Below are 22,549 nucleotides of genomic sequence, written 5' to 3' on the forward strand. Positions count from 1 at the left end.
GAGAAAGCAGAGATCTGGATCAAGGTTTGAAGCCAGCCTGGGAAGGTGTGTCTGTGCAATTCTTATTTCCATTTAACCACAAGAAAGCCAAAGTGGAGCTGTGGCTCAAGTGTGAGAGTAGCAACCTTGAGTGGAAAAACTGAGGAACAGTGCCCAGGCCTTGAGTTCAAGCCTCAGGACAGGCACCAAAAACAAAACAAAACAAAAAACAAACAAAAAACCCCAAAACAGTAAGGAAGCATTCCATATATACCAAAAAGAAAACAAAACAAAAAACAAACAAAAAACCCCAAAACAGTAAGGAAGCATTCCACATATCACAACTGAAACACAAGTAACCATAATGGACTGAAAGCTTCTCTGAGATGTACATGCACATGCATGTGGATATGCACAGAATTTTAAAACTAGTTTTTCAATTTTATTTTATTTTTTGCCCAGGAACTTGTGCTCCTTTGCTTGCTTGCTCAAATGATGCTATACAAATTGAGCCACATTTCCAGACAGGTTTTTACATGTTATTTTAGGAGATGGGAGTTTCTCAGATGTTTTCTGCCCTGGCTGGCTGCAGACTTCAATCCTCTGGAGCTCATTCTCCTAAGCATATAGGATTGTAGGTGTGATCCACTGGTGCTTGGATAGTTCAGAAATTTATTTTTATTTATTTGTAGAAACCACACATGGCCAAATTGCAACTAATAAACTAGTGAATAAGAAGGGCTTATTTTACATTGCTCAATATGTATTCTTGGGCTGGGAAGGTGGCTCAGTGGTAGAGAGCTTGCCTTGCATACATGAGGCCCTGGGTTCGATTCCTCAGCACTACATAAGCAAAAAGAAAAAAGCCAGAAGTGGCCCTGTGGCTCAAGTGGTAGAGCGTTAGCCTTGAGCTGAAGAGCTGAGTGACAGCGCCCAGGCCCAGAGTTCAGGCTCCACGACTGGACTCAAAAAAAAAATGTATCTCATGTCATCTAATCATGTTATATTTTCCCACTGTCTCAAAAGTACCTTTTTATAGTTGTTTTAAGTATACAAACCAAGTTTATATATATTGTTTTCAGTTGAGATATCTTTAGGCTAAAAGTCTCTAAGTTTCCTATGACTCTATTCCGGCTTAAAAGAAAGTTCAGGTAGGCACTAATGCCTCACATCTGTAATCCTAGTTAGTCAGGAGGCTGAGAACTGAGGATCACAGTTCAAAGCCAGCCTGGGCCAGGAAAGTCTGTGACACTCTTGTCTCCAATTAACTACCAAAAAACTAAAAGTCAAGCTGTGGATCAAGTGGTAGATTGCCAACCTTGAGCACACAGTGTCTGCACCCTGAGTTTAAGCCCCAGAGTGGGCACAAAAAAAGGGGGGGGGGCCCAGCAAACTCCATTGATTTGTTGAAGAAGCAATCATTTTTTAAAAGAATTTCTTTCATTTCTTATTTGGATAATTATATTTTAAAATATGTTCAACTCCTTTTATTTTAGGTAAACTAGAGGCTTCATTAGATTTAAACTGAGTTGTTGGTTTTTTTTGACTTGTTTTGTTTTTGGATAATATGCTACTTATTCTATGTATCATATGGGAAGATACATTAACGTCTGGTCTAGCCTTTCACTTTTAGTAAATGTTAAGCCTGATCAGTAATTTCAGGCTTCACCTAGCTTCCATACATTTCCCAGTAATCTTCTATCTAATGGTTTAACTACTGATTTTTTTTGCCTACATCCATTAAGTCTTTCATTGTCACAAGTGTCTTTTCTAAGTGTGTGTGTGTGTGTGTATCCTCGTGCTTGAAGTCAGGGCCTAGGGAGTTGTCCCTGAGCTTATGTGCTCAAGACTATATGCTGTACAACATGAGCCACAGCTCCACTTTCAGCATTTCTTGGTGTTCAACTGGAGATAGGAGTCTCATGGATCTTTCTGCCTGGGATGGCTTTGAATCATGATCCTCAAATTACAGCCTCCTGAGTAGCTAGGATTAATGGCATGAGCAACCAACACCTTAGCTGGCTTTTCTAATTTTATCAATTTCTTTCTAAATTTGTTAGCTGAAATTCTGCTATAAAGGAAATTTCATTCAATATAACAGAACTGTCTTGAAATAGCTTATGTAGGAAAAGCAGGACGAAAATGCTTGGCTTTTTTCCAAATTTAGTTTTTAATTTTCTAAATATTCCATTAGTGCCCCTAGCAACCATCTAAGACAACCAATTACTTTCTACACTATAATTTTAGACTCACAGATTTTTACAATTGTGTACATTTTGATTTATTGTATCATTCTTTTTGATATTTAAAGTTGTCTCACTTTTTTTTTTTGGCCGGTCTTAGAGCTTGAACTCAGCCTGGGTGCTGAGTCTCTTTGTGCTCAAGGCTAACACTCTACCTCTTGGAGGTGCAGCACCACTTCCAGCTTTTTCTGAGTCGTTTATTGGGCATAACTCTCATGTCCTGCCCAGGCTAGCTCCAAACTGCAATCCTCAGATCTCAGGCTCCTGAGTAGCTAAGATTACAGACATGAGTCACTGATGCCTGGCAAATTATCCTACTTTTATCCAGTGAGGAGTTACTCAAGTTTAATTCTGTCTTTTTGACAAGATTTTATTAATCTTTGATATACTTTTTTGCTTCCAACACAAGAATTCCAAGGCTTATCTTTTACATTCATACTTTAGAGCTAGAATAAGACATTTATCTGCTTCCTTATAGTAGAATATAGTATTTATTAAAGCTCACAGTCTACATGGGCTTTGAGTATTTATTGCTTCTAAGATTTTGAAGGGACAGACCTAGGAAATTACCATTGTTTTAGAAAGAGAAAAATAAATGAGGCTGTACTAATATTGAGAATTCAAATTTAAGATGGTAAGGTTGTTATTTATTATTATTATTATGTGATTTATTACTTGTATCTTTTTGTGTATAGAGGAGGAATGTGGTTTAAGGTTTTGGTGTGAGAACCAGGCTGTCTTTGAACTCTCAAGCTGGCCTTAAATTCTGATTTTCCTTATCTCATCCTCCAGTATAGTAGGTTCACAAATATATAGTATTACAGAAGAGAACAAAAAAGGACAGAGGAAAGGAAAAAAAAGAAGGGAAATATTGGCATTAATGTAAATATGTGATTAATTTAAACTACAGAGGTGATTTTGATTTTGCGAGATGTTGTTCTTTAAGTTTTTTTTTTGTTGTTGTTCTTTAAGTTTATATGCTTGCTTCATTCCTATGAATGCTGTATCAAGTACAGAATATAAAGTCACAGAATACAATGCAACTTGGATTCTGCCAATTTAACAGACAAGAAATCACATTTAAGTGCTATTTTTCAGTGTATATTTCTTCTAGTATGAACAAGTAAGTAACATATTTTTAAGGTCATTTTTATAACTTTTCAACTGCTAACTGCATCTTTTGTCAATTACTCAGGTTAGATTGTTGGGTCTTTTGAAACAAATTTTTTTTGTTGTTATTTTTTATGGAACTGGGGTTTTAACCCATGGTCTCATGCTTACTAGACAGGAACTCTCCATATAAGTCATACTCCAGCTCTTTTAGCTTTGTATTTTCGATAGGCTCATGTTTTTTCCTGGGGTCAGTCTCAGACTATGATCCTCCTACATATTCCTCTGACATAACTTGAATCACACATGTGCTCCATCATGTCCAAATTGATGGCTGAAAGTCTGGCTAACATTTTGCCCTAGGCTGGTCTTGAACCAATATCCTTATGATCTCTACCTCCTGAATAGCAATGGATTACAATGAGCACTAGCCACAGAGCTCAGTTTTCTTCTGAAATTTTTTTTCTTTTTTTGTGGGTCGTGGAGCTTGACCTCTGAGCCTAGACGCCGTCCCACAGCTCTTCAAGGCAAGTGTTCTATTACTTGACGCATAGCACCACGTCAGGTTTCACTGTGGTTTATTGGAGATAAAGAGTATCACAGACTTTCCTGCCAAGGCAGACTTTGAAAGGAGATCCTTAGATCTCACCTTCCTGAGTAGCTAAGGAGTACAGGTGTGAACACAGGTGCCTGGCTCTTCTGAATTTTTTTTTGGGGGGGGGTGGTCCGGTTGTGGGGCCTGAACTCTGGGCCTGGGCGCTTGTCCCTCAGCTCTTCGGCTCAAAGCTAGTGCTCTACCACTTCAGCCACACCGCCACTTCTGGCTTTTTTCTTTTTGCTTATGTGGTGCTGAGGAATCGAACCCAGGGCCTCATGCATGCAAGGCAAGTGCTCTACTGCTGAGCCACCTTCCCAGTTCCCATCTTTTGAATTTTTAAAGCACCTTTTAATTAGCTATATTTTTCCTAGTCTGTAACTTTTTCTACTTTGTGATAAAGGCTAAACACAAAATTATACATTCAAATACATATTTTTTCCCTCTTACTGCTTCTGGATTTTTCAGTTCAAAAATGTGTTCCCTATTCCCAAGTTATCAAAGAATTCATCTTTTTTTAAAAAAAATTACATTATTAATATACTAAGTACTTCGGATCTATTTGTAATTTAGGGAGTGATGGTAGGATATAAAGAATGCAACCAAATACTTTTCCAAATGCCCATCCAGTTGTCTCAATCCAACTTCTAACAATGTTTCCTTCATACAGTTAAATTATACTCAAAGTACAGTCTAAATCAAAGAGGTGAAACACTAATGCTTTCCCAAATAGAAGTTTACTTTACTGTATAACCTTAGACCTATTTCTAGCTCAGTTTTCTATTTGTAAAATTAGAGTTAGGTTCCCTTTCAGTCATAGCTGAGGATAAAATAAGAAATGTGTATTAAAACACTAAATCATTGCCTATAATAAGATTATGATTAACAAAAATTGAGGATTGGGGGATGTGGCTCAATAATTAACAAAAATTGCTTTTATCTTTAGCTATATATGTATGTGTAAATAATGATGAGTTAAGTGTTGGGATCTTAACTTAGCTTGACAAACTGGCATCCTTAATACCTGTTAACCAATGAAAAATCTAAGATGGCAATCTATTTTACCTGGCCCTAGAAACTGGCATCCTCGAGCCCTGACAGCAGCCCATAGATTGGCAGATAATTGCTGAGGGTTCTGGTGCTGTAATATCAGTTCTGTTACAGTTCTTTCTCCAAGTGAACGAGCTGCTCGCATGGCTCTGACACGACCTTCTTCCTCCACCAGTTGACAGTTCACAAGTGTCACTAGTTTCCTTTGCATTGGACGACTCAGTGCACTCTGGTTCAAACTAGCTACACCTTTAAGAAAAGAGAAACAAATGTTTTTCAATTAAAAAAATGCAAGTACATGAGAATTATCTGCATTTACCTACTCAGTCTCAAATTTTAATAAGTTCATCACAAGTAGTTTTATTTTCTGAGTATTGTGCTGTTGTTAATTAACACTTTAGTAAAAATAAGCCTACTTTTTACTTATTTAGGTGTCTTGTTCTCTGGGTTGTATACATCTGAATTTAGTCTATTCTCCACACTTACTAAAACAACTAGAGGTAAATATTAAAGAAGAATAAATACAGACTTTAACTTAAAAAGTAATGATTAAGAATGGTTCATTTCTTTCAAATTGTACACAAGACATTTTGTATGGTGTTAGGACACCACCAGTGTCCTATTTCTAATTTCTCTTTTCTTTTTCTCTCTTTCTTTCTTCCTTCCTTTCTCTTTCTTCTTCCCTCCCACCCTTCCCTCTTCCTTGTCCTTTCCCAATTTTTTTTTTTTTGTCAGTCATGGGGCTTGAACTCTGGGCCTGGGCGCTGTACCTCAGCTCTTCAGCTCAAGGCGAGCACTCTACCACTTGAGCCACAGCAACAATTCCAGTTTTCTAGTGGTTTATTGGAGATAAGAGTCTCATGACGGTCTTTCCTGCCTGGGCTGGCTTTGAACCGTGATCCTCAGGTCTCAGCCTCCTAAGTAGTTAGGATTACAGGCGTGAGCCACCAGCGCCCGGCTCCTTTCCCATTGTTGTTGCCAGAAATCAAATCAAGGACCTTGAGCTTGACCATGATGGGCAATCACTCTATCACTGACCTACATCTTTAATGCCCAGCCATTTTTTTTTAAAGTCTCATTATATAGCCCAGGGTAATCTAGAACTTATGATGTGGTCCAAACTGGCTTTTTTTTTGGTCAGTCCCAGTGCTTGAACTTTGGGCCTGGGCACTGTCTTTTAGCTCTTCAGCACAAGGTGAGCACTCTACCACTGGAGCCACAGTGCCACTTCTAGTTTTCTGGTGGTTTATTGAAGATATGAGTCTCATGGACTTTCCTGCCCAGGCTGGCTTTGAACCATAATCTTCAGATCTCAGCCTCCTGAGTAGCTAGGATTACAGGCGTGAGCTACCAGCACCTGGCTCATGCTGGCTTTAAAGCTGTGATTTTCCTTCCTCTGCCTCCTAAGTGCTAGGATTACAGTTATGTTCCACCACCCCTGGCTTCCCTAGTCACATATTTATTTACATATTGGGAGACTCCCAATATAGGCCAAGTTGCACTCAAACTCCTGTGTATACCATGCTGATACTAAAATTATAATTCTCCTGCTTTAGCGTCCTTAATGCTAGGATTACAGATGTTCACCACAGGTTATCCTGTTGGTTTGCTATATTCACTGCTTCCACTTCCTGTTTCACAAATTCAATGCCTACTTACATTAAGTTTTTGCAAACTATCTCAACCAAAAGGGCTTTTGTAAGGTAGTTATATTTTCTATGCTAAATTCTTGGTTAATTCTCAGTCCTTATTTGGCCTTCCGATATCATTCAACACTAATGGTTACTCTTCATTGTGTTAAACTATTTGGTTTAAGAATATGCTATTGCCTCAGTTTTCTTTGTTCCTTCCCCATCACCCATCTTCTTTGCTGTTTTCATCTTTCTCCCCCCTCTTGACTTCTTAAGTGTTAAAGAGATTCAGGACCTACTCTATTTCTCTTATATAAACTCATTCCTTAGGTGATCTTACCTAGTCTCATTGCTTTAAATTCTAATCATCTGTCAAAGTCTCTAAAATTATATCTCCTAGATGTCATTCTGAACACAAAACTAATACATCCACCAATTACTCAATAGCACTCAAGTAAATAATAGACATTTCAAATTTACTATGACCACAAATGAACTCAAACTTCTTACCTAAACCTAGTCTATCCTCACTATTCTGTAAATTGAAGGCAACCTTCCTACCAGGTACTCAGGTCAAAAACCAGGAGTCATACTTGACTTTGTTTTGCCTCTCAAACTCTACTGACAATTTCACATCACTGCTATTAACCTTCCCCCTTATATCCTCTAACTGATTACCCTGCTTTAGAATTTGATAGTGAATTCTCAAGATGGTAACCAGTTGATCATTAGAATACATCATTGCTCTGTGGTTTCTTTCCCCATTTTTTATTAGCCTTGATATTTTATTTTGACATGTCTACACATACATATAATGTATCTTGATCAGACTCACCACTCCATATAAAACCCTACAAAGAATTACTCTTCAACTTTACTCTGAGAAAAATGGCAAGTATTTCAATGGCCAGTAAGTCTTTAGAAAACCTAAACTCACCATTTCATCTCATCCTATCTTACCCTGCTCACTCACATTCCTCCAAGTACTCTTCTCTTGCTTTCCTTTGAAGACACAGGCTTGCCTTAGGGATGCTGCACTAGCTATTCACTCTGAGTGGAACACTATATTCCCAATCTTTGTGCTTAATTAATTTACCTCTTACCCTTTTCAAGTTCAGTGGCCATCTTGTTAATGAGGTCTCTACTAGATAAATATTGACATCTAAAATATCCGTCCCTTGATATTCTGATTGCCATAACTATACTGTTTTTTATACTAATTGTCCACTATATATTTGGCTAATTTATTATAATATATAAACTGTTATAATCTTTATTATAGATTTTACCTTTCTTATAAGCATTGTATTTGAAATAAAGTACATTCTTCCCTCCAGTTTACTAAAATATCATAGCATCAGAATAGCACCTAGTACTTAGTCTATGTCCTTAAGGAAAAAATAACAATAAATAAATATATGATTGATACACTCAATAACTATTACACTTATGATGTGTTGCTTCATATATATATATATATATATATATATATATATATATAATGAAAATAAAGTTCTACTTTGTCACATTACTTATTATTCCTGTATATCCATATCCCCCAATACATTTCAAGCTCCACGATGTGACTTAACTACTGGAAGTAGCTAATATTTACACTTACAAAGTGTTACTTGCCAGCAAAAATGCTTTTTATAAACTTACCTTTACCTCCACTTAGTGGTTTTAAGTAGAGTGCCAAATCTTCAACACATTTTTTTGCAACTTCATAATGTTTATTTTCACCTAGATTACTTAACTTTATTGACTGATGATCTGGTACCTAAAAAAAGAAAAAATACATTCATCCAGCTCATGTAACTGCTATTAATATACTTGATAATAATCTTCATGAGTATATAATTATAATACAAGACAACATATCAGTAAAATATATTAAATAAAATTTAAGTAAATTTAAACCTAACCACTAGCCAAACTGCTTTCCCAAATAGGCTACATATATTATAGTAGCAATGGGGTGGATTAAGGAAAGAGGGGGAAAGCAAGTAGTTAACAGTATTATATCAATGATAATTTCTTGATAATAGTTGTATAATTAATTTTGAAGGATGCTAAATTTAGGGAAAGCTTGGAAAATTATACAGGTCCTCTGACATTACTTTTCAAATTCTTTGAAATTCTACTTCAATGAATGCAACTTGTATATCTGAAAAGTGTGGATGAATACTTCATAATGCCAATGTATTTGGTACTTCAATTTTATATTCAATATTTACATTTAAAGATTTTAATGATGTGCCTGGCACTAGGGGGCTTTCAGTGAACAAAACAGGAAATTTATTGTTTCCATAAAGCTTATATTCTATGGAGATTAGGAGACAATGAAAAACAATTTTTAAAAAATAGTGTGTTAGAAAGTGATTTGGTCTGGTGACTCATACCTATAACCTCAGTTACTGAAGTGGTAAAGAATGAGAAGACTGTTGGCACTGGTGGCTCATGGCTGCAATACTAGCTACTGAGGATGCTGACAGATCTAAGGATTGTGGTTCAGAACCAGCCTGAGCAGGAAAGTCCATGAGAAACTTATCCTCAATTAACTACCAAAAAGTGGGAAGTGGACCTGTGGCTCTAATCAAAGAGCACCAGCCTTGAGTGTATACATACCTGTGTTATATACACCCACAGGAATATATATATATATGTACAGCTTATTTTCTCACTTATTTTATCATAAAACTAAAGTTAAAAATAAAACCAAAAACTTCTCCTTTGAGAGTTCTAGTTGGTTCACTTCTGGTAAAAGCTTTTTTTCTTTTCATATCATTTAGTAAATAAATATGTTATGTACATATAAAAATGTCTCAGAATTATTTCATCTCAAAAAAAAGAAACAACACAAATTTTGAGCACAGATTGATGAAAAAAATGTGTATATAGTGAAATTTATGGTTTTGCTTAAGAGGTTAATGATATTTAAGAAAATCTTTTAAAACCTGGTACATTGGACATTTATTTTTTATGTCTCATTGATCACTAAACATATTTTGTATATATTTGTAATAAATGAAGCTTGATAAATCATTTTAGATATTAAATGAGTAAAATACTGAAAGCTTACCTGGGCTCCAACCAACTGGAGAAGTGCAAAGTTGACAGGAAGTACATCAATGTCTGTGTTGATGGCTGTCTGGTCAAAAGGACAAGCTTTTCGGTGAAGTTTATTCAAGCAGGTCTTGCAAACAGTGTGTGAACAACCTAAACTGATGGGTTTGTGCACATTCTCATCAAATTCATTATAGCAGATTGGACAGGACAGAAATTCTGTCCATTGAGCTGCCTGCACAGGCATTGTGGAATCTGGATGGTTGGGTTAGCAGTCTAGCAGATCATTATTTTGCTGTGTAGTGTTTTGTAAGCTGGAAATGGACAAAAGTAAGAATTAACCACTTATTCATCATTCATCATTTAAGAGTTACTTGCTAAAATCATCCATCATTGTCCCAGAATCTGAATCTTCTGAATAGTTTTATATGCTTTGTCTATATTAAAAAAAAAATCTATTTGCCAAAATAATTATATTTCTGAAATTTTGCACAGAAACAATCCACTAAGAGTGTTTCTGCCAACTCTGTATTTTTATTGGTTGTGCATGAAATAGTCATTAAAGTGTTTACATATTTTTCTTAATGACTATAAAAACAAGCAGATTAACTTTCCACATTCCATTTTTTTTCTTTTTTTTCTTTTTGCCAGTCCTTGGGCTTGAATTCAGTGCCTAGACGCTGTCCCTGGGCCTCTTTATGCTCAAGGCTAGCACTCTACCACTTATACCACAGTACCACTTCCAGCTTTTTTGAGTAGTTTATTGGAGATTAGAGTCTAATGCAGACTTTAAAGCCCCAGCTGGCTTTGAAAGGTAATCCTCATATCTCAGCCTCTGGAGTAGTTAGGATTATAGATGCCTGCCTGGCCTTCACATTCCATTTTTAGAAACGCAAATCACTTTGGATTGCCAAGGTTTTTTCTTTAAGTATTCCTCTTAGATAATCACTATCCCCAAATATATCAAAAACCTAAGAGCTGGTAACCTTTGAAAACTATTGATCAAAACAATACTGTAGGGCTAGGATGTAGTTCAGTATTATATCACTTATTTAGCATGCATGAGGCCCTGGGTTCAATCTCTAGTACCACACACAAAAAATGACAGCTTTCTCTCCTGGAAAAAGACATTGGTCAGGACTTGATTCTGAGGCTGAGGTTCTGGAAATCTACAGAGAGGACTGTGTTGAGCTATTTGTCCATAAGTGAGAAAAATACTACTGACTACAAAGTATGGTACACCCAAAGTAAAACAAAGAAAAGAATGTTTAAGATAACCTTGTAATATTCTACTTTAATACTTCTGACAAAGTATAGCATTTAGTGATTGATAAATATAACTAAAATACGTCTGGGCTGAGAAGGTGGCTCAGTGGTAGAGTGCTTGCCTTGCATGCTCGAGGCCCTAGGTTTGATTCCTCAGCACCACATAAGCAAAAAGAAAAAAGCTGGAAGTGGTGTGTGGCTCAAGTGGTAGAGAGCTCGCCTTGAGCTGAAGAGCTGAGGGACAGCGCCCAGGCCTAGAGTTTAGGCCCTATGAATGGACCCCCAAAAAATAAATAAGTAAAATAAATAGGAAGTGGTGCTGTGGCTCAAGCGGTAGAGCGCTCGCCTTGAGCTGAAGAGCTAAGGGACAGCATCCAAGCCCAGAGTTCAAGCCCCACGACCAACAAAAAAAAATAAATTAATTAATTAAATAAAATAAATCAGGTCCAAAAAAATTAACTTAGAAAAAAAGAAACACTATTCTTATCTAACAATTCTAGGAAGAAAAAAAAGGTAAAATATAAATATCAATTTTTGCAGCAATAATAGTTTAGGGAAAACTATAATGAATAAGATTATAAATTGAAAAGGTACAGGGAAAAATAAGAGTGAGAGATTTTTCTTATTTCTAAGATTGAAATCTTTGTCCTAGAATGGGACATAGCTCATTAGTAGAGTGGCTGACTAGAATGCACAAGCCTGAATTCAATTTACATCACAAACACAAATTTTATTTATCTTCTAACACAAAACACATAACTAAGCCTAACAAAGACAATAGTGAATGAGAAATCTAGGTATTTAGAATAATTCTTGTCCATACAAATATTTACCAACTTAAATATATTAGTCACACAGACTGTTTTAAAATGTAATCAGAATAAGAAGTATATAACTGAAAGTATTCCCAAAACATATAAATGAGTGATTCCAGTAGCCTTTATTGTGTTTTTTTTTATTTAAAATTTTTTTTAAAATGATTCAGTAAGCTGGGGAATACTGGCTCCCATCTGTAATCCTAGCCACTCAGGAGGCTGAGAACGGAGGACTGCGGTTTGAAGCCAGTTTGGGCAGGAAAGTCTGTGAGACTCTTATCTCCAACAAACTACAAAAAAGCTGAAGTGATAGAAAGCTAGCTCAGGGACAGTGCCTAAGGCTGAGTTCAAGCCCTAGGACGGGCACAAAAATTTAATTGAAAAAAAAGCTCAGTAAAAATTAATTAAATGTCTTTCTATGTAAAAAGAACCCTATCTAATACAAAACTTTTCCTTAAACAGCTCTACACAAGATTTTAATACTTATATCTTTATGCGGTTCATTTTCATATTCCCACACTTCTTAGTACCATCAATCTAAAAACTAGTTTGCTTCCAAATTCAGAGATGAACACTATGCAGCTAAACACATAATCCCTAAAACTACTTAACCAATTTAATGTTGTTTTCTGGTTGCAGAATTTTGCTAGAAAATTTGTGAATCCAAACCAAAAAAATGAATTTTATCTTAAATTCACTTTTTTCCCCCCCACAATGTGTACTTATTTGGGAATGTGAATTCAGTTGGGCTAGGGTATCAATGATAATAGAAATCAATGAGCAAGAATTCAGCTTTCCATATCATCCACTGTTTAAAACTACGGTAGAGCATTCCAGAACACACTTTATAGTTTTATGTTATATCCCTTTATCCACATTTTCAAGTATAAGAACACCAGAGCTTTTAATATAATTAATCCTGAGAAGTTTAAGTTCTACTAGAAATTGAATTAACACTTTTCTTTTTTTTTTTTTGTTGGTCGTGGGGCTTGAACTCTGGGCTTGGGTGATGTTCCTGTGCTCTTCAGCTCAAGGCAAGTGCTCTACTGCTTAAGCCACAGCACCACTTCTGATTTTCTAGTGGTTTATTGGAGATAAGAATCTCACGGACTTTCCTGCCCAGGCTGGCTTTGAACCGTGATCCTCAGATCTCAGCCTCCTGAGTAGCTAGGATTACAGGGGCCGGCGAATTAACACTTTTAAAACACTTAAAACTCAGCTCAAGGCGAGGGCTCTACTACCTGAGCCACAGTGCCACTTCCAGTTTTCTGGTGGTTAACTAGAGGTAAGACTCTCACATGGGGCTGGGAAGTTGGCTCAGTGGTAGAGCGCTTGCCTTGCATGCCTGAGGCCCTGGGTTCGATTCCTCAGCACCACATAAGAAAAAAACCAGAAGTGATGCTGTGGCTCAAGTGGTAGAGCGCTAGCCTTGAGCTGAAGAGCTGAGGGACAGCACCCAGGCCCAGAGTTCAGACCCCACAACTGGACCCAAAAAAAAAAAAAAAGACTCTCACAGACTTTCCTGCCTGGACTGGCTTTGAACCATGATCCTCAGATCTCAGCCTCCTGAGTAACTAGGACTACAGTAACTAGGACTACAGGTATGAGCCACCGGTACCCGGCTCTATTAGACCCTACTGCCAATAAATCATAGAAAAAGACCGAAGTGGAGCTGTGACTCAAGTGGTAGACCACTACCCTTGAGCAAAAGGAGCTCAGGGTCAATGCCCAGGCCCAGAGTTCAAGACCAAGATCAGCAAGTACACACACACAAACACTCCTCTAAGAAAACTTTGGCAATAAGTCTGCCTGTTCCTCCTGCTATACATCAACAAAATTAAAAACCTTTTATGATGAGGTATAGTGAATATGGTTTTTTAAATGTATTCCTTCATTACTATTAAAGGTAAATTCTAGATTATTCAAGACAAATAAAAATTTTATCTAAAAAACCAAAGTTTATTAAAGGTTTAACTAGTGATGACAAAACAGAAGCTCCAATTATTTTAAAATAATGGTACTTCATCAAACTATGTAAGAATTCTTTTCATAACTATGAAAAATTACAAATATCTTCTTTTTATATTTTAAAAACAAGGTATGAGGCCAGGTACCAATGGCTCATGCCCACAATCCTAGCTACTCAGGAGGCTGAGATCTCAGGGTCATAGTTCAAAGCCAGCCCAGACAGGAAGGTCTGTGAGACTCTTATTTCCAATTAACCCACAAAAGACAGAAGTAGAGCTGTTGCTCAAGTAGTAGAGCACTATAGACTTGAATACAAAAGCTAAAGGACAACACTCAGGCCCTAAGTTCAGGTCCAGGACCAGCACAAAAACAAACAAACAAAAAACAAAAAATAAGATATGAACAAGCAACAAGAATATATACAAGAGTATATATTAATTTATAAAACTTTTAGGCTTATAACTGACACATTTATAGCGATTTGACAATTTATAAGGAAATCTAAATTACTTAGTACTGAACTACTTACTCTAAATATACTCACAAAATATTTCAAGTTGAGATAAAATGGATCAAAAAGTTTACAACTGGCTTGGGAGGTGGCTCAGTGGTAGAGTGCTTGCCTTGCATACATGAGGCCCTGGGTTCGATTCCTCAGCACCACATAAGCATAAAAAACCAGAAGTAGCACTGGAGCTCAAGTGGTGGAACACTATCCTTGAGCTGAAGAGCCAAGGTACAGTGCCTAGGCCAAGTTCAGGCCCCACGACCGAAAAAAAAAAAAAAAAATTTACAACTTGGGAGGAAAAAACTCGGAGACAGTGAAGGAAAAGGTGACATTGTCCAATAAGAAATGGACTCATGGGCTGGGAAGGTGGCTCAATGGTAGATCGCTTGCCTTGCATGCATTAGACCCTGGGTTCGATTCCTCAATACCACATAAGCAAAAAGAAAAAAAAAAAAGCTAGAAATGGCACTGTGGCTCAAGTGGTAGAATGCTAGCCTTGAGCTGAAGAGCTGAGGGACAGCGCCCAAGCCCCATGACCGGACCCCCAAAAAAAGAAAAAAAAAAGAAATGTACTCATGGGCTGGGAAGGTGGCTCAGTGGTAGAGTGCTTGTCTTGCATGTATGAGGCCCTGGGTTCGATTCCTCAACACCACATAAGCAGAAGAAAAAAAAAAAGCTGGAAATGGCACTGTGGCTCAAGTGGTAGAATGCTAGCCTTGAGCTGAAGAGCTGAGGGACAGCGCCCAGGCCCAGAGTTTAGGCCCCATGACTAGACCCCCTCCTCCCCAAAAAAGAAAGAAATGTACTCATTACCTGACTTACATAACTATAATCCCTCTGTACATCACCTTTATAATAACAAAAAAAAAGGACAAAAAAGTTCACAACTCTAGATACCTGCAGTAAAAGTATTCTAATTTTTGTATTACCTAATCTTGATAACTAGTTTCTCAAATTGAAGAATAATAAGATGAAGCATAAGAATAAGAAATGCTAAATTAAAAGTGGAACCTTAAACAGGTTTTTGCTTAATTTCCCAATTGATAAGTACCTTGCTATAAGTGTTACTCATAAAAGAATCACAGACTTCTCTCAAATGAAGAAAAGTGTGACTGATTTATTAGCACCAAGCTGCGTATCAGCTAAGTACTTTCATTTTCTCCTATTAGTCATTATTATGCAGTCAGTTGAAGACCATGGCACTTGATTTTAAAATGTAATAATATAGTTTATAGCTTTCTTCACTGCTGTGTGGATGTATGTACATATAGTACTTTATAATTCTGCATATAAAAATATAAACATTAGGATTCAGGTCTGTTTATTAAAAGCCATTGTTTTTATTCTAGTTAACATATATAAGAACTATAAGCTACTGAAATGACCTAGAATGGTGTCTCTCAAATCAAAAAAGTAAGCATTAAAATAATTAACTTTGGATTTACAACTAAATTTAAAGCATCAGAAGTATAACTTAGGTTCTGGCCTAAGGAAAACAAAACAAAAAAATCCAAAACAGCTAATGTAAACAACTTACAAATTCTAAAACTCAACATCTATACCTGTCAGCAGAACTGGGGGCAGGGAGGAGGAATTAAAGTACATTTAAAAATACTATTATTATATATGACTTAGCTTTAAGTTATAAATAGCTAAGTCTCAAGTTTCACTTTTTTCTGGTGGTACGAGGGTCTGACCTCAGAGCTTGTGCTTATGAGATTGGTGCCCTGCCCACTTGAACGAAGTCCCCAGTTTTTTTGTCTGTTTGGTTACTTTTTTAAACAGATTCTTATGTTTTTGTCTGGGGCATGGTCTGGGACTGTGATCACCCTACCTACACATCTGGAATAGCTGGAACTGCATGCAGATGTGCAACATCACACTCAGCACATTTCTACTTCCTCAATCAATGAAGCTGAATTCAGTCTTTAAAATAAGTGTGGGATAGAACTTTCAGTGCATTTTAGTAGGAATATAGTGAGATGGTAACTTCTATTTTAACTAATCTTTATACTTTTTAGTACTAGTTAGGCTTGAAAAATACCTAGTTTTCAGACACTTTTTGATTACTTGTTTCTCCCTCAATAAAGGCAACTATTTAACTTTATATTTCTTATTGCTAAAGTCCTTAGCCTTCTTGGTTATAAGATGTTATAAGCCTTATTTTGGTTATAAGAGTATACGCAGGAACATTTTAGTTTTCATATATTCATATGTACTTGTTTTAGTTATTTACTTTTGTAGTGTTATTGATCAAAATCTAGGCCTTATGCAAGCACTCTACTACTGAGTCCCCTCTCCTTATGCCTACTTTTATTCAGTTAATTTACTTAATGGAAGACTAATGCTGCTCTAGAATATCAATGTCCAATAAAAATATAAACACAAGGTCTTGGGAGTGTTGGGCTTGGTATAGAGTACATGTTTATCATGTACATGTTTGGCCTTGGGTTTCTTTAACATCCACCGCCAAAAATAATTAAAATATTTCTGGTACTTGTATTAAAATAGGTAAAATTAATTTTAGCTAACTCAATTTATCCAAAATACCATTTCAACATATAATCAACATATACAATTATTTAAATATTTAAAAACTTTGTACCAAGTCTTTGAAATATGATGTGTATATTTTATACTTACAGCATATCTTAATTCACATTAGTTAGTTTCATTTCAAGTCCTCAACTGCCACAAGTGGCTAATAGATGGTATTGGACAGTGCAGCTCTAGATTACTACAGATTATATAAAGTAATTCTCAAAATTAACTTTTATTAAAAGTCACACCCTTAAGAAGTCTTTCATTAAGCAAGACCAAAAAAAGACCACAATGATGTAAGTTAAAACATTAATGAGACGGAGCACAATATTTTTAATTTTCAGCTAGCTTTGTTACTACATGCTTCCTTTTTCCATCACTAGGAAGTGAAACTTCAATGCAATCCAACTAAAATGATAGCAAGTACTTATTATAACCTTATAAGTTTCTTTAGTGCTCTGAGCTATCACATACAATGTAGTTCTGTTTTCAAATTATAAAATCCTGAGTGTAAAGAAAATATGTTTTGCTAAATGACCACAGCAAGCTACAAAAGCAGAAAGCGAATTAATGAAAACAGGAACAAAGGACATATGTCTTCTGGTACGTCAGGTTAACACAACAGTAACAGAGGAGGAGAAACTCAGAGGACCTACTAATGAACTGAACTGCAATCACATCCTCAGAGTAAAAAGCCTCTTTAAATTAGAACATCTGCCTTTTCTAAACACAAATGTAATATGTGTTTACTATTTTGTATTCTAGCAATTTTCCAAACTCTGAAATTTGGAAAACAGAAACCTCCAAATCAATAAAATTGGCAGTATTAAGAAAATTGTCTTTAACAGGATGTGATGGTCTCTATTTCTTCAAGAACTGAATACGGAAGTAAACAACATAGACAATGTGAGGTCAGAACAGTGGTTGTAGCTTTTTAAGATAAAAGGAGAACAGGAGACTCTGAACTATTCTTAATGATTCAGAAAGTTTAACATTTAAACTTTCCGTATACATTTAACCACGAAAAGGTAGCACTTACTAAAACGTGTTTCTTTGCTTTTTGGGGTGACAGGTTAAAATCATATCACTTTAGTGTTTAGTTTGGGGTGAAATCGTATCACTTTCTAAGGTTAATCAAAAGTTCCTACGGGAACTTATATGTGTGACTCACATACAAATAGTAACAAGATTAATTGTAAGCATTTTATCTGAGTTAGAAAGACATTCTAAGGCACAGAGGGTAGGAGAAAAAAGCGAAAATTACTAAAGGACCTAGGTAAGAATAGTAGGAACTAAAAAAGAGAAACCAGGTAGGTTTCATGAAAATATAAAACAGGCTGAAAATTACTGGACTAGATCTACTTTGTCAGTGATTATTTGAGGCTCTTTTGGTGTGAAGGTTTTATCTGCCGATGATATCTTAAACTACAGTGATTTGAAGGATGGAAATGACAGCTACCCTCATCTTCTCTCTTCCTGAAAGCAAAGGATAGAGAAAAGTAGAGCTGTTCCTCTGAGAAACAAAGATGTTCTCTACCATTCTTCTAAGATGGTGGAAGAGTCTCCTCAAGAGGCTTCACCATGGGGGGAAAATGAAAGAGGGAATAGAAGAAAGCCACAGTAGAATTTCCTGGCTGTGTTTCATGTCACTGCTTCTAGTCACATCCCCAGTGCAACCACTTCGGACCGGCCATCTCCCTCCAGAGAGGTGAAGCCCTCCCAGGGCATTGTTTGACCAGGGTCCCTATTTACACCCACTCAGATCGGCTCCACCATCCTTGCGCCAGGGTCTCAGGAAGCCCCAGGGCAGAAAGAGGAAAAGCTTGGAACGGGACCAGATTTCGAGGTCCTCTTCCAAAAGCCCCTCTTACTAAGTGCAGGAGGAACGGGAGAAGGGAAGCTGGCCTTGACGAGGGAGGTCCCTTCATGGTCAGAGGTGTCCTCCTGGAGTGTCGAAAGAAGGTGGCCATTGGAGCCCTACGCTTCGCATCGCAAAAGCCCCACCAGACCAAGGGGCCTGTCCAGGCCCTGGGGTTCGTCCGTGTCAGGTGCGGCCCTCAGTCCCCAACCCTCGGGGGGCACCGGCGGCCGCACCGCACAGGCCACCAGGGCTGAGCCGGGTCTCCCGCCCGACCGCTGGGGACCCGGCACCGAGCCTCGGGCCCGAGCCGCAGCGCGCCCGCCCCCGCCCTACCTGAGGGGGCCCGGGCGGGGTCGCTAAGGGCCGCTCCCGGGAGCCCCGCGACGGCGCGGCTCGGCGACGGAGGCGCCTCGTCTCGCCGGGGCAGAGCTCGGCGGCGGTTTCAGGGCCTCAAACTCCATCGGGAGCTACAGGGACAGCCCCGTTGGCGGCGGCGAAGGCCGCGACGGGGCCTCCTCCTCCTCCTCCCTCCCTCCGCCTCCTCCTCCTTCTCCTCCTCCTCACCACGGAGGCGGACCTGGAGGGATCCCGACTTAGCTCTCGCGAGAAGATACTCTCCACCTCACGCGAGATTACGCAAACCCGGGCGTGAGGGAGGTGGCAGAGGACCGTAGTAGTCCCGACCACCTATACTGCGTTTTAGCTTCCATCTGGCGGAGCGAATCCATCCCGGTCACGTGACGAGGGAGCCCGGGAGTACTGTGGGAGATGCTGGGAAGACCGGCAAGTCGAAAGGATTGATGGGAAACTCCCTGCACGCTCCTCTGCGCTTTGAGCCAGTGTGTTAGGCTCCTATGGTGAAAAGCCTGTGATCCAATGAGCAGAATCTGATAGCGCCAGTGTTACATCCTATTTCACTCTCCCGGATAGAAGTGTTAACCTGACGCCCAACGGATCACCCAGTAACGCCCTTACCAAAACTCGCCTGATCTCTTTATTACAACTCCTCAAAAGGTGGTAAGGATCAAAATTGAAAAGTAAATTTTGGCATTATGGCTCAATGAATATATTGAAGGATTTCTTTTTTCCCATAGCAAACTCTGAGGAACTATTCTCATAGATGAGAATAGAGAATAGGTAGTAATTCATGAATTAACTTTCTGCATCAAGTGATTCTTAAATATCTTAGTTTTACTTACATATTATCAAAATAATCCTAAAAAGACAATGAGAAACTGAAGCCAACACAGGTGAAGGGAATGATTATGACTTGTAAATAGTTTACAATGTAAAAACCAGTTGTCCCAGCAAAAAGCTATGGAAGTAAACAATAGAAATTAGGATATAGACAAAATACAGATGGTTAGCTGGGAATGCTTAGGGGGGTGATAGAGGGGGGCATGATTGACTGGAATACAGTGTAAACGATGTGTGGACATGTAATAATGAAATCTGGCTCCTCCTATATAACTGATAAAAGCTAAATTTTAAAAACTAAGAAAAAACTATAGTTACACCAGGTGTGATAATGCATACCTGTAATACAGCACCTGAGACCAGAGGATTACAAATTCAAGTGTGCTACATAGAGACCTTTTCACAAAATAAAAAATACATATAAGGTGGGTGTGCTGATGGTGCATATCTGTAATCCCAGTAATCAGAAGGCTGAGGCAGGCAGATCACAAGGCCATACTGAGCTAGATATTGAGAATAACAAAACAAAAACAAAAAAGTTTCTGCCTGTAGACGGAAAAACACAAGAAAGATTCATTTACCCAATCCAAACTTTTCTTTCATTATCCTATACTAAGATAAAGAAATGTGCCTACAAGGCTGGGAAGGTGGCTCAGTGGTAGAGCGCTGGGTTCGATTCCTCAGCACCACATAAGCAAAATGAAAAAAGCTGGAAGTGGCTCTGTGGCTCAAGTGGTAGAGCGCTAGCCTTGAGCTGAAGAGCTGAGGGGCAGCGCCCAGGCCCAGAGTTCAGGCCCCATGATCGGACCCAAAAAAAAAGTGCCTACAAAATTGACTTTGTGTGTGTGTGAATCTTGAGCCATGAACTCAGGCTCTGGGCACTGTCCCCAAGCGTCGTTTGCTCAAGATTAGCACTCTACCACTTGAGCCTCAACACCATTTCCAGCCTTTTGGTTATTTGATACTAAGGAATCAAACCCTCGGCTTCATGTATGTTAGGCAAGCACTCTACCACTAAGCTCCTTCCCAGCCCTTCTAATTTTTCAATGGGATGTTGATGGGTGAGTTTAGTTAATTTCTCAACCTACCCTGTGTGTATTTTTCTATATTTATTGGCTATTTTTTTCATTCCACAAGGCAATGAAATATATATGTAGAGGTGTACGATTTAACCAAGGTATAATGATCACTTTTAAAAATAAAAATCCCATTCCTTTTCTCTGGCATTTGTATTGATGCTTTTAGTTCAAATCTTTTTTTTTCAGTTATTTGACATACATTAATTTCACTTACTGTTTACATCCATCTACCTGCCTCATGCATCTGTTTCATGAGAGCAGGGATTTTTATATGTACATGTAAGTTTTAGTACAGGTATACATAATAATGACTGGTGTTTTTGGAATAAATGTGTCCATCTTTGCAATTCAGATGTAGGCAAACCCAAGTTCTCCATGACCATCGCCAGTTTATTTTTTGTGTAATCATATATAATAATTACATCTAAGGAAAAGGGACAAGAGTTTACTCTTTCAACAAATGATCTTCCCCAAATCAGATATGTATGAGACTGAACTCAATGCATTTCTGTCATGTAAGAAAGACAAACATAAGCAGAGTTTAACCGAACAGATTCTACACTTTACTTTGCCATAGTTGCATATTTTAGAAGATTATATTTTCCTGAAAACTTTTAGAAATGTCATGCAAGTAGATATTCTGCTAGGAATGTTTCCAGATTACTGTGCTATATAATGGGAATAAATAATATAAATAACAACACCACTTTTACAAAACACCTCCCAGCCCAAGCAAAAGTCTCAAAGTGCTCACAATTTTTTACAACCATCAATCAAGGCACAGAAAACTTAAAACGGACTTCCATCCAAAAAATTTTATATATCCAAGATAGTAGATACTGATTCCTAAAAAATCAGTTTATTCATTCTTCCCATCCCTAGCCCTCCCCTCCAAAATTTTATCTGAAGAAGTCAAAGTAGAGATATACTTCAATCACAAACTATTCATGAAAGGAAATTATTTTTACAACTATTAAATGGCCACTCAAGTCAACTGGAAAATTATGCGAAGATAAACCAGAAAAATTCAGACTCTGTTTCAGGATTAAATATTAATGGCTTGGTAATGACATTACAAATGATCAATATCAAAGTTACTATACAAATACATGTAAATTAAGGAAACTTTATATAGAAGATTAGGAACAATTCAAGTTTGGTGCCAGTGGCTCAAACCTAAAATCCTACCTACTCAGGAAACTAAGGTCTGAGGATCAAGGGTTGAGGCAGACAAATATTTGACTCATCTCCAATTAACCAGACTAAAACTAGAACTAGAGATGTGACTCAAGTGGTACAGCACAATCATGAGTCAAAAAACAAAAAACAAAAAACACAGAGTAAGAACACTAGGCCCTAAGCAAAAACACAAGCCCCAGCACTAGCACAAAACAAAACAGAAAGTTCAAGGACAGGCTATCTGTCCAAAGTCATTAATAGCATTAGTTACAAAGTTTTGCTCAACAAATATGAAAACAAATTCTTTAAAGTCTCTCCCAGAATTAAAATTCTATGGACACTAAAAAAAATAAAAGTACCACAGAAATTATACTTAACATTATAATAAAGCCAACCACACAACTATGTTCACTGCTGCACTATTCACTAAGATATATAAACAGGCTGGATACCCCTCAATG

At 37.6% G+C, this 22,549-nt stretch overlaps 1 protein-coding gene across 3 annotated transcripts in view; it reads right to left on the reverse strand.

Annotated features, from left to right (window-relative positions):
• Positions 1-19,160, reverse strand: part of Rc3h2 (ring finger and CCCH-type domains 2) — a 64,276-nt gene extending 45,116 nt beyond the window's left edge. For 2 of the 3 annotated variants that reach the window (XM_042678770.1, XM_042678768.1), the window contains exons 1-4: positions 18,967-19,160; positions 9,691-9,988; positions 8,271-8,388; positions 4,993-5,226 (exon numbers count right to left, since the gene is read on the reverse strand). In XM_042678770.1, the coding sequence (XP_042534704.1) occupies positions 4,993-5,226; positions 8,271-8,388; positions 9,691-9,921 (583 nt within the window). In that variant the 5' untranslated portion in view covers positions 9,922-9,988; positions 18,967-19,160. Of the gene's footprint in view, positions 1-4,992; positions 5,227-8,270; positions 8,389-9,690; positions 9,989-18,120; positions 18,249-18,966 lie in introns of all 3 variants that reach the window. The other variant, XM_042678769.1, reaches the window with a different exon arrangement.
• Positions 19,161-22,549: the final 3,389 nt, after the last annotated feature.

Source organism: Dipodomys spectabilis, unplaced genomic scaffold (assembly GCF_019054845.1).
Source record: "Dipodomys spectabilis isolate Male_0828 unplaced genomic scaffold, ASM1905484v1 ptg000046l, whole genome shotgun sequence".
Lineage (NCBI taxonomy): Eukaryota > Metazoa > Chordata > Mammalia > Rodentia > Heteromyidae > Dipodomys > Dipodomys spectabilis.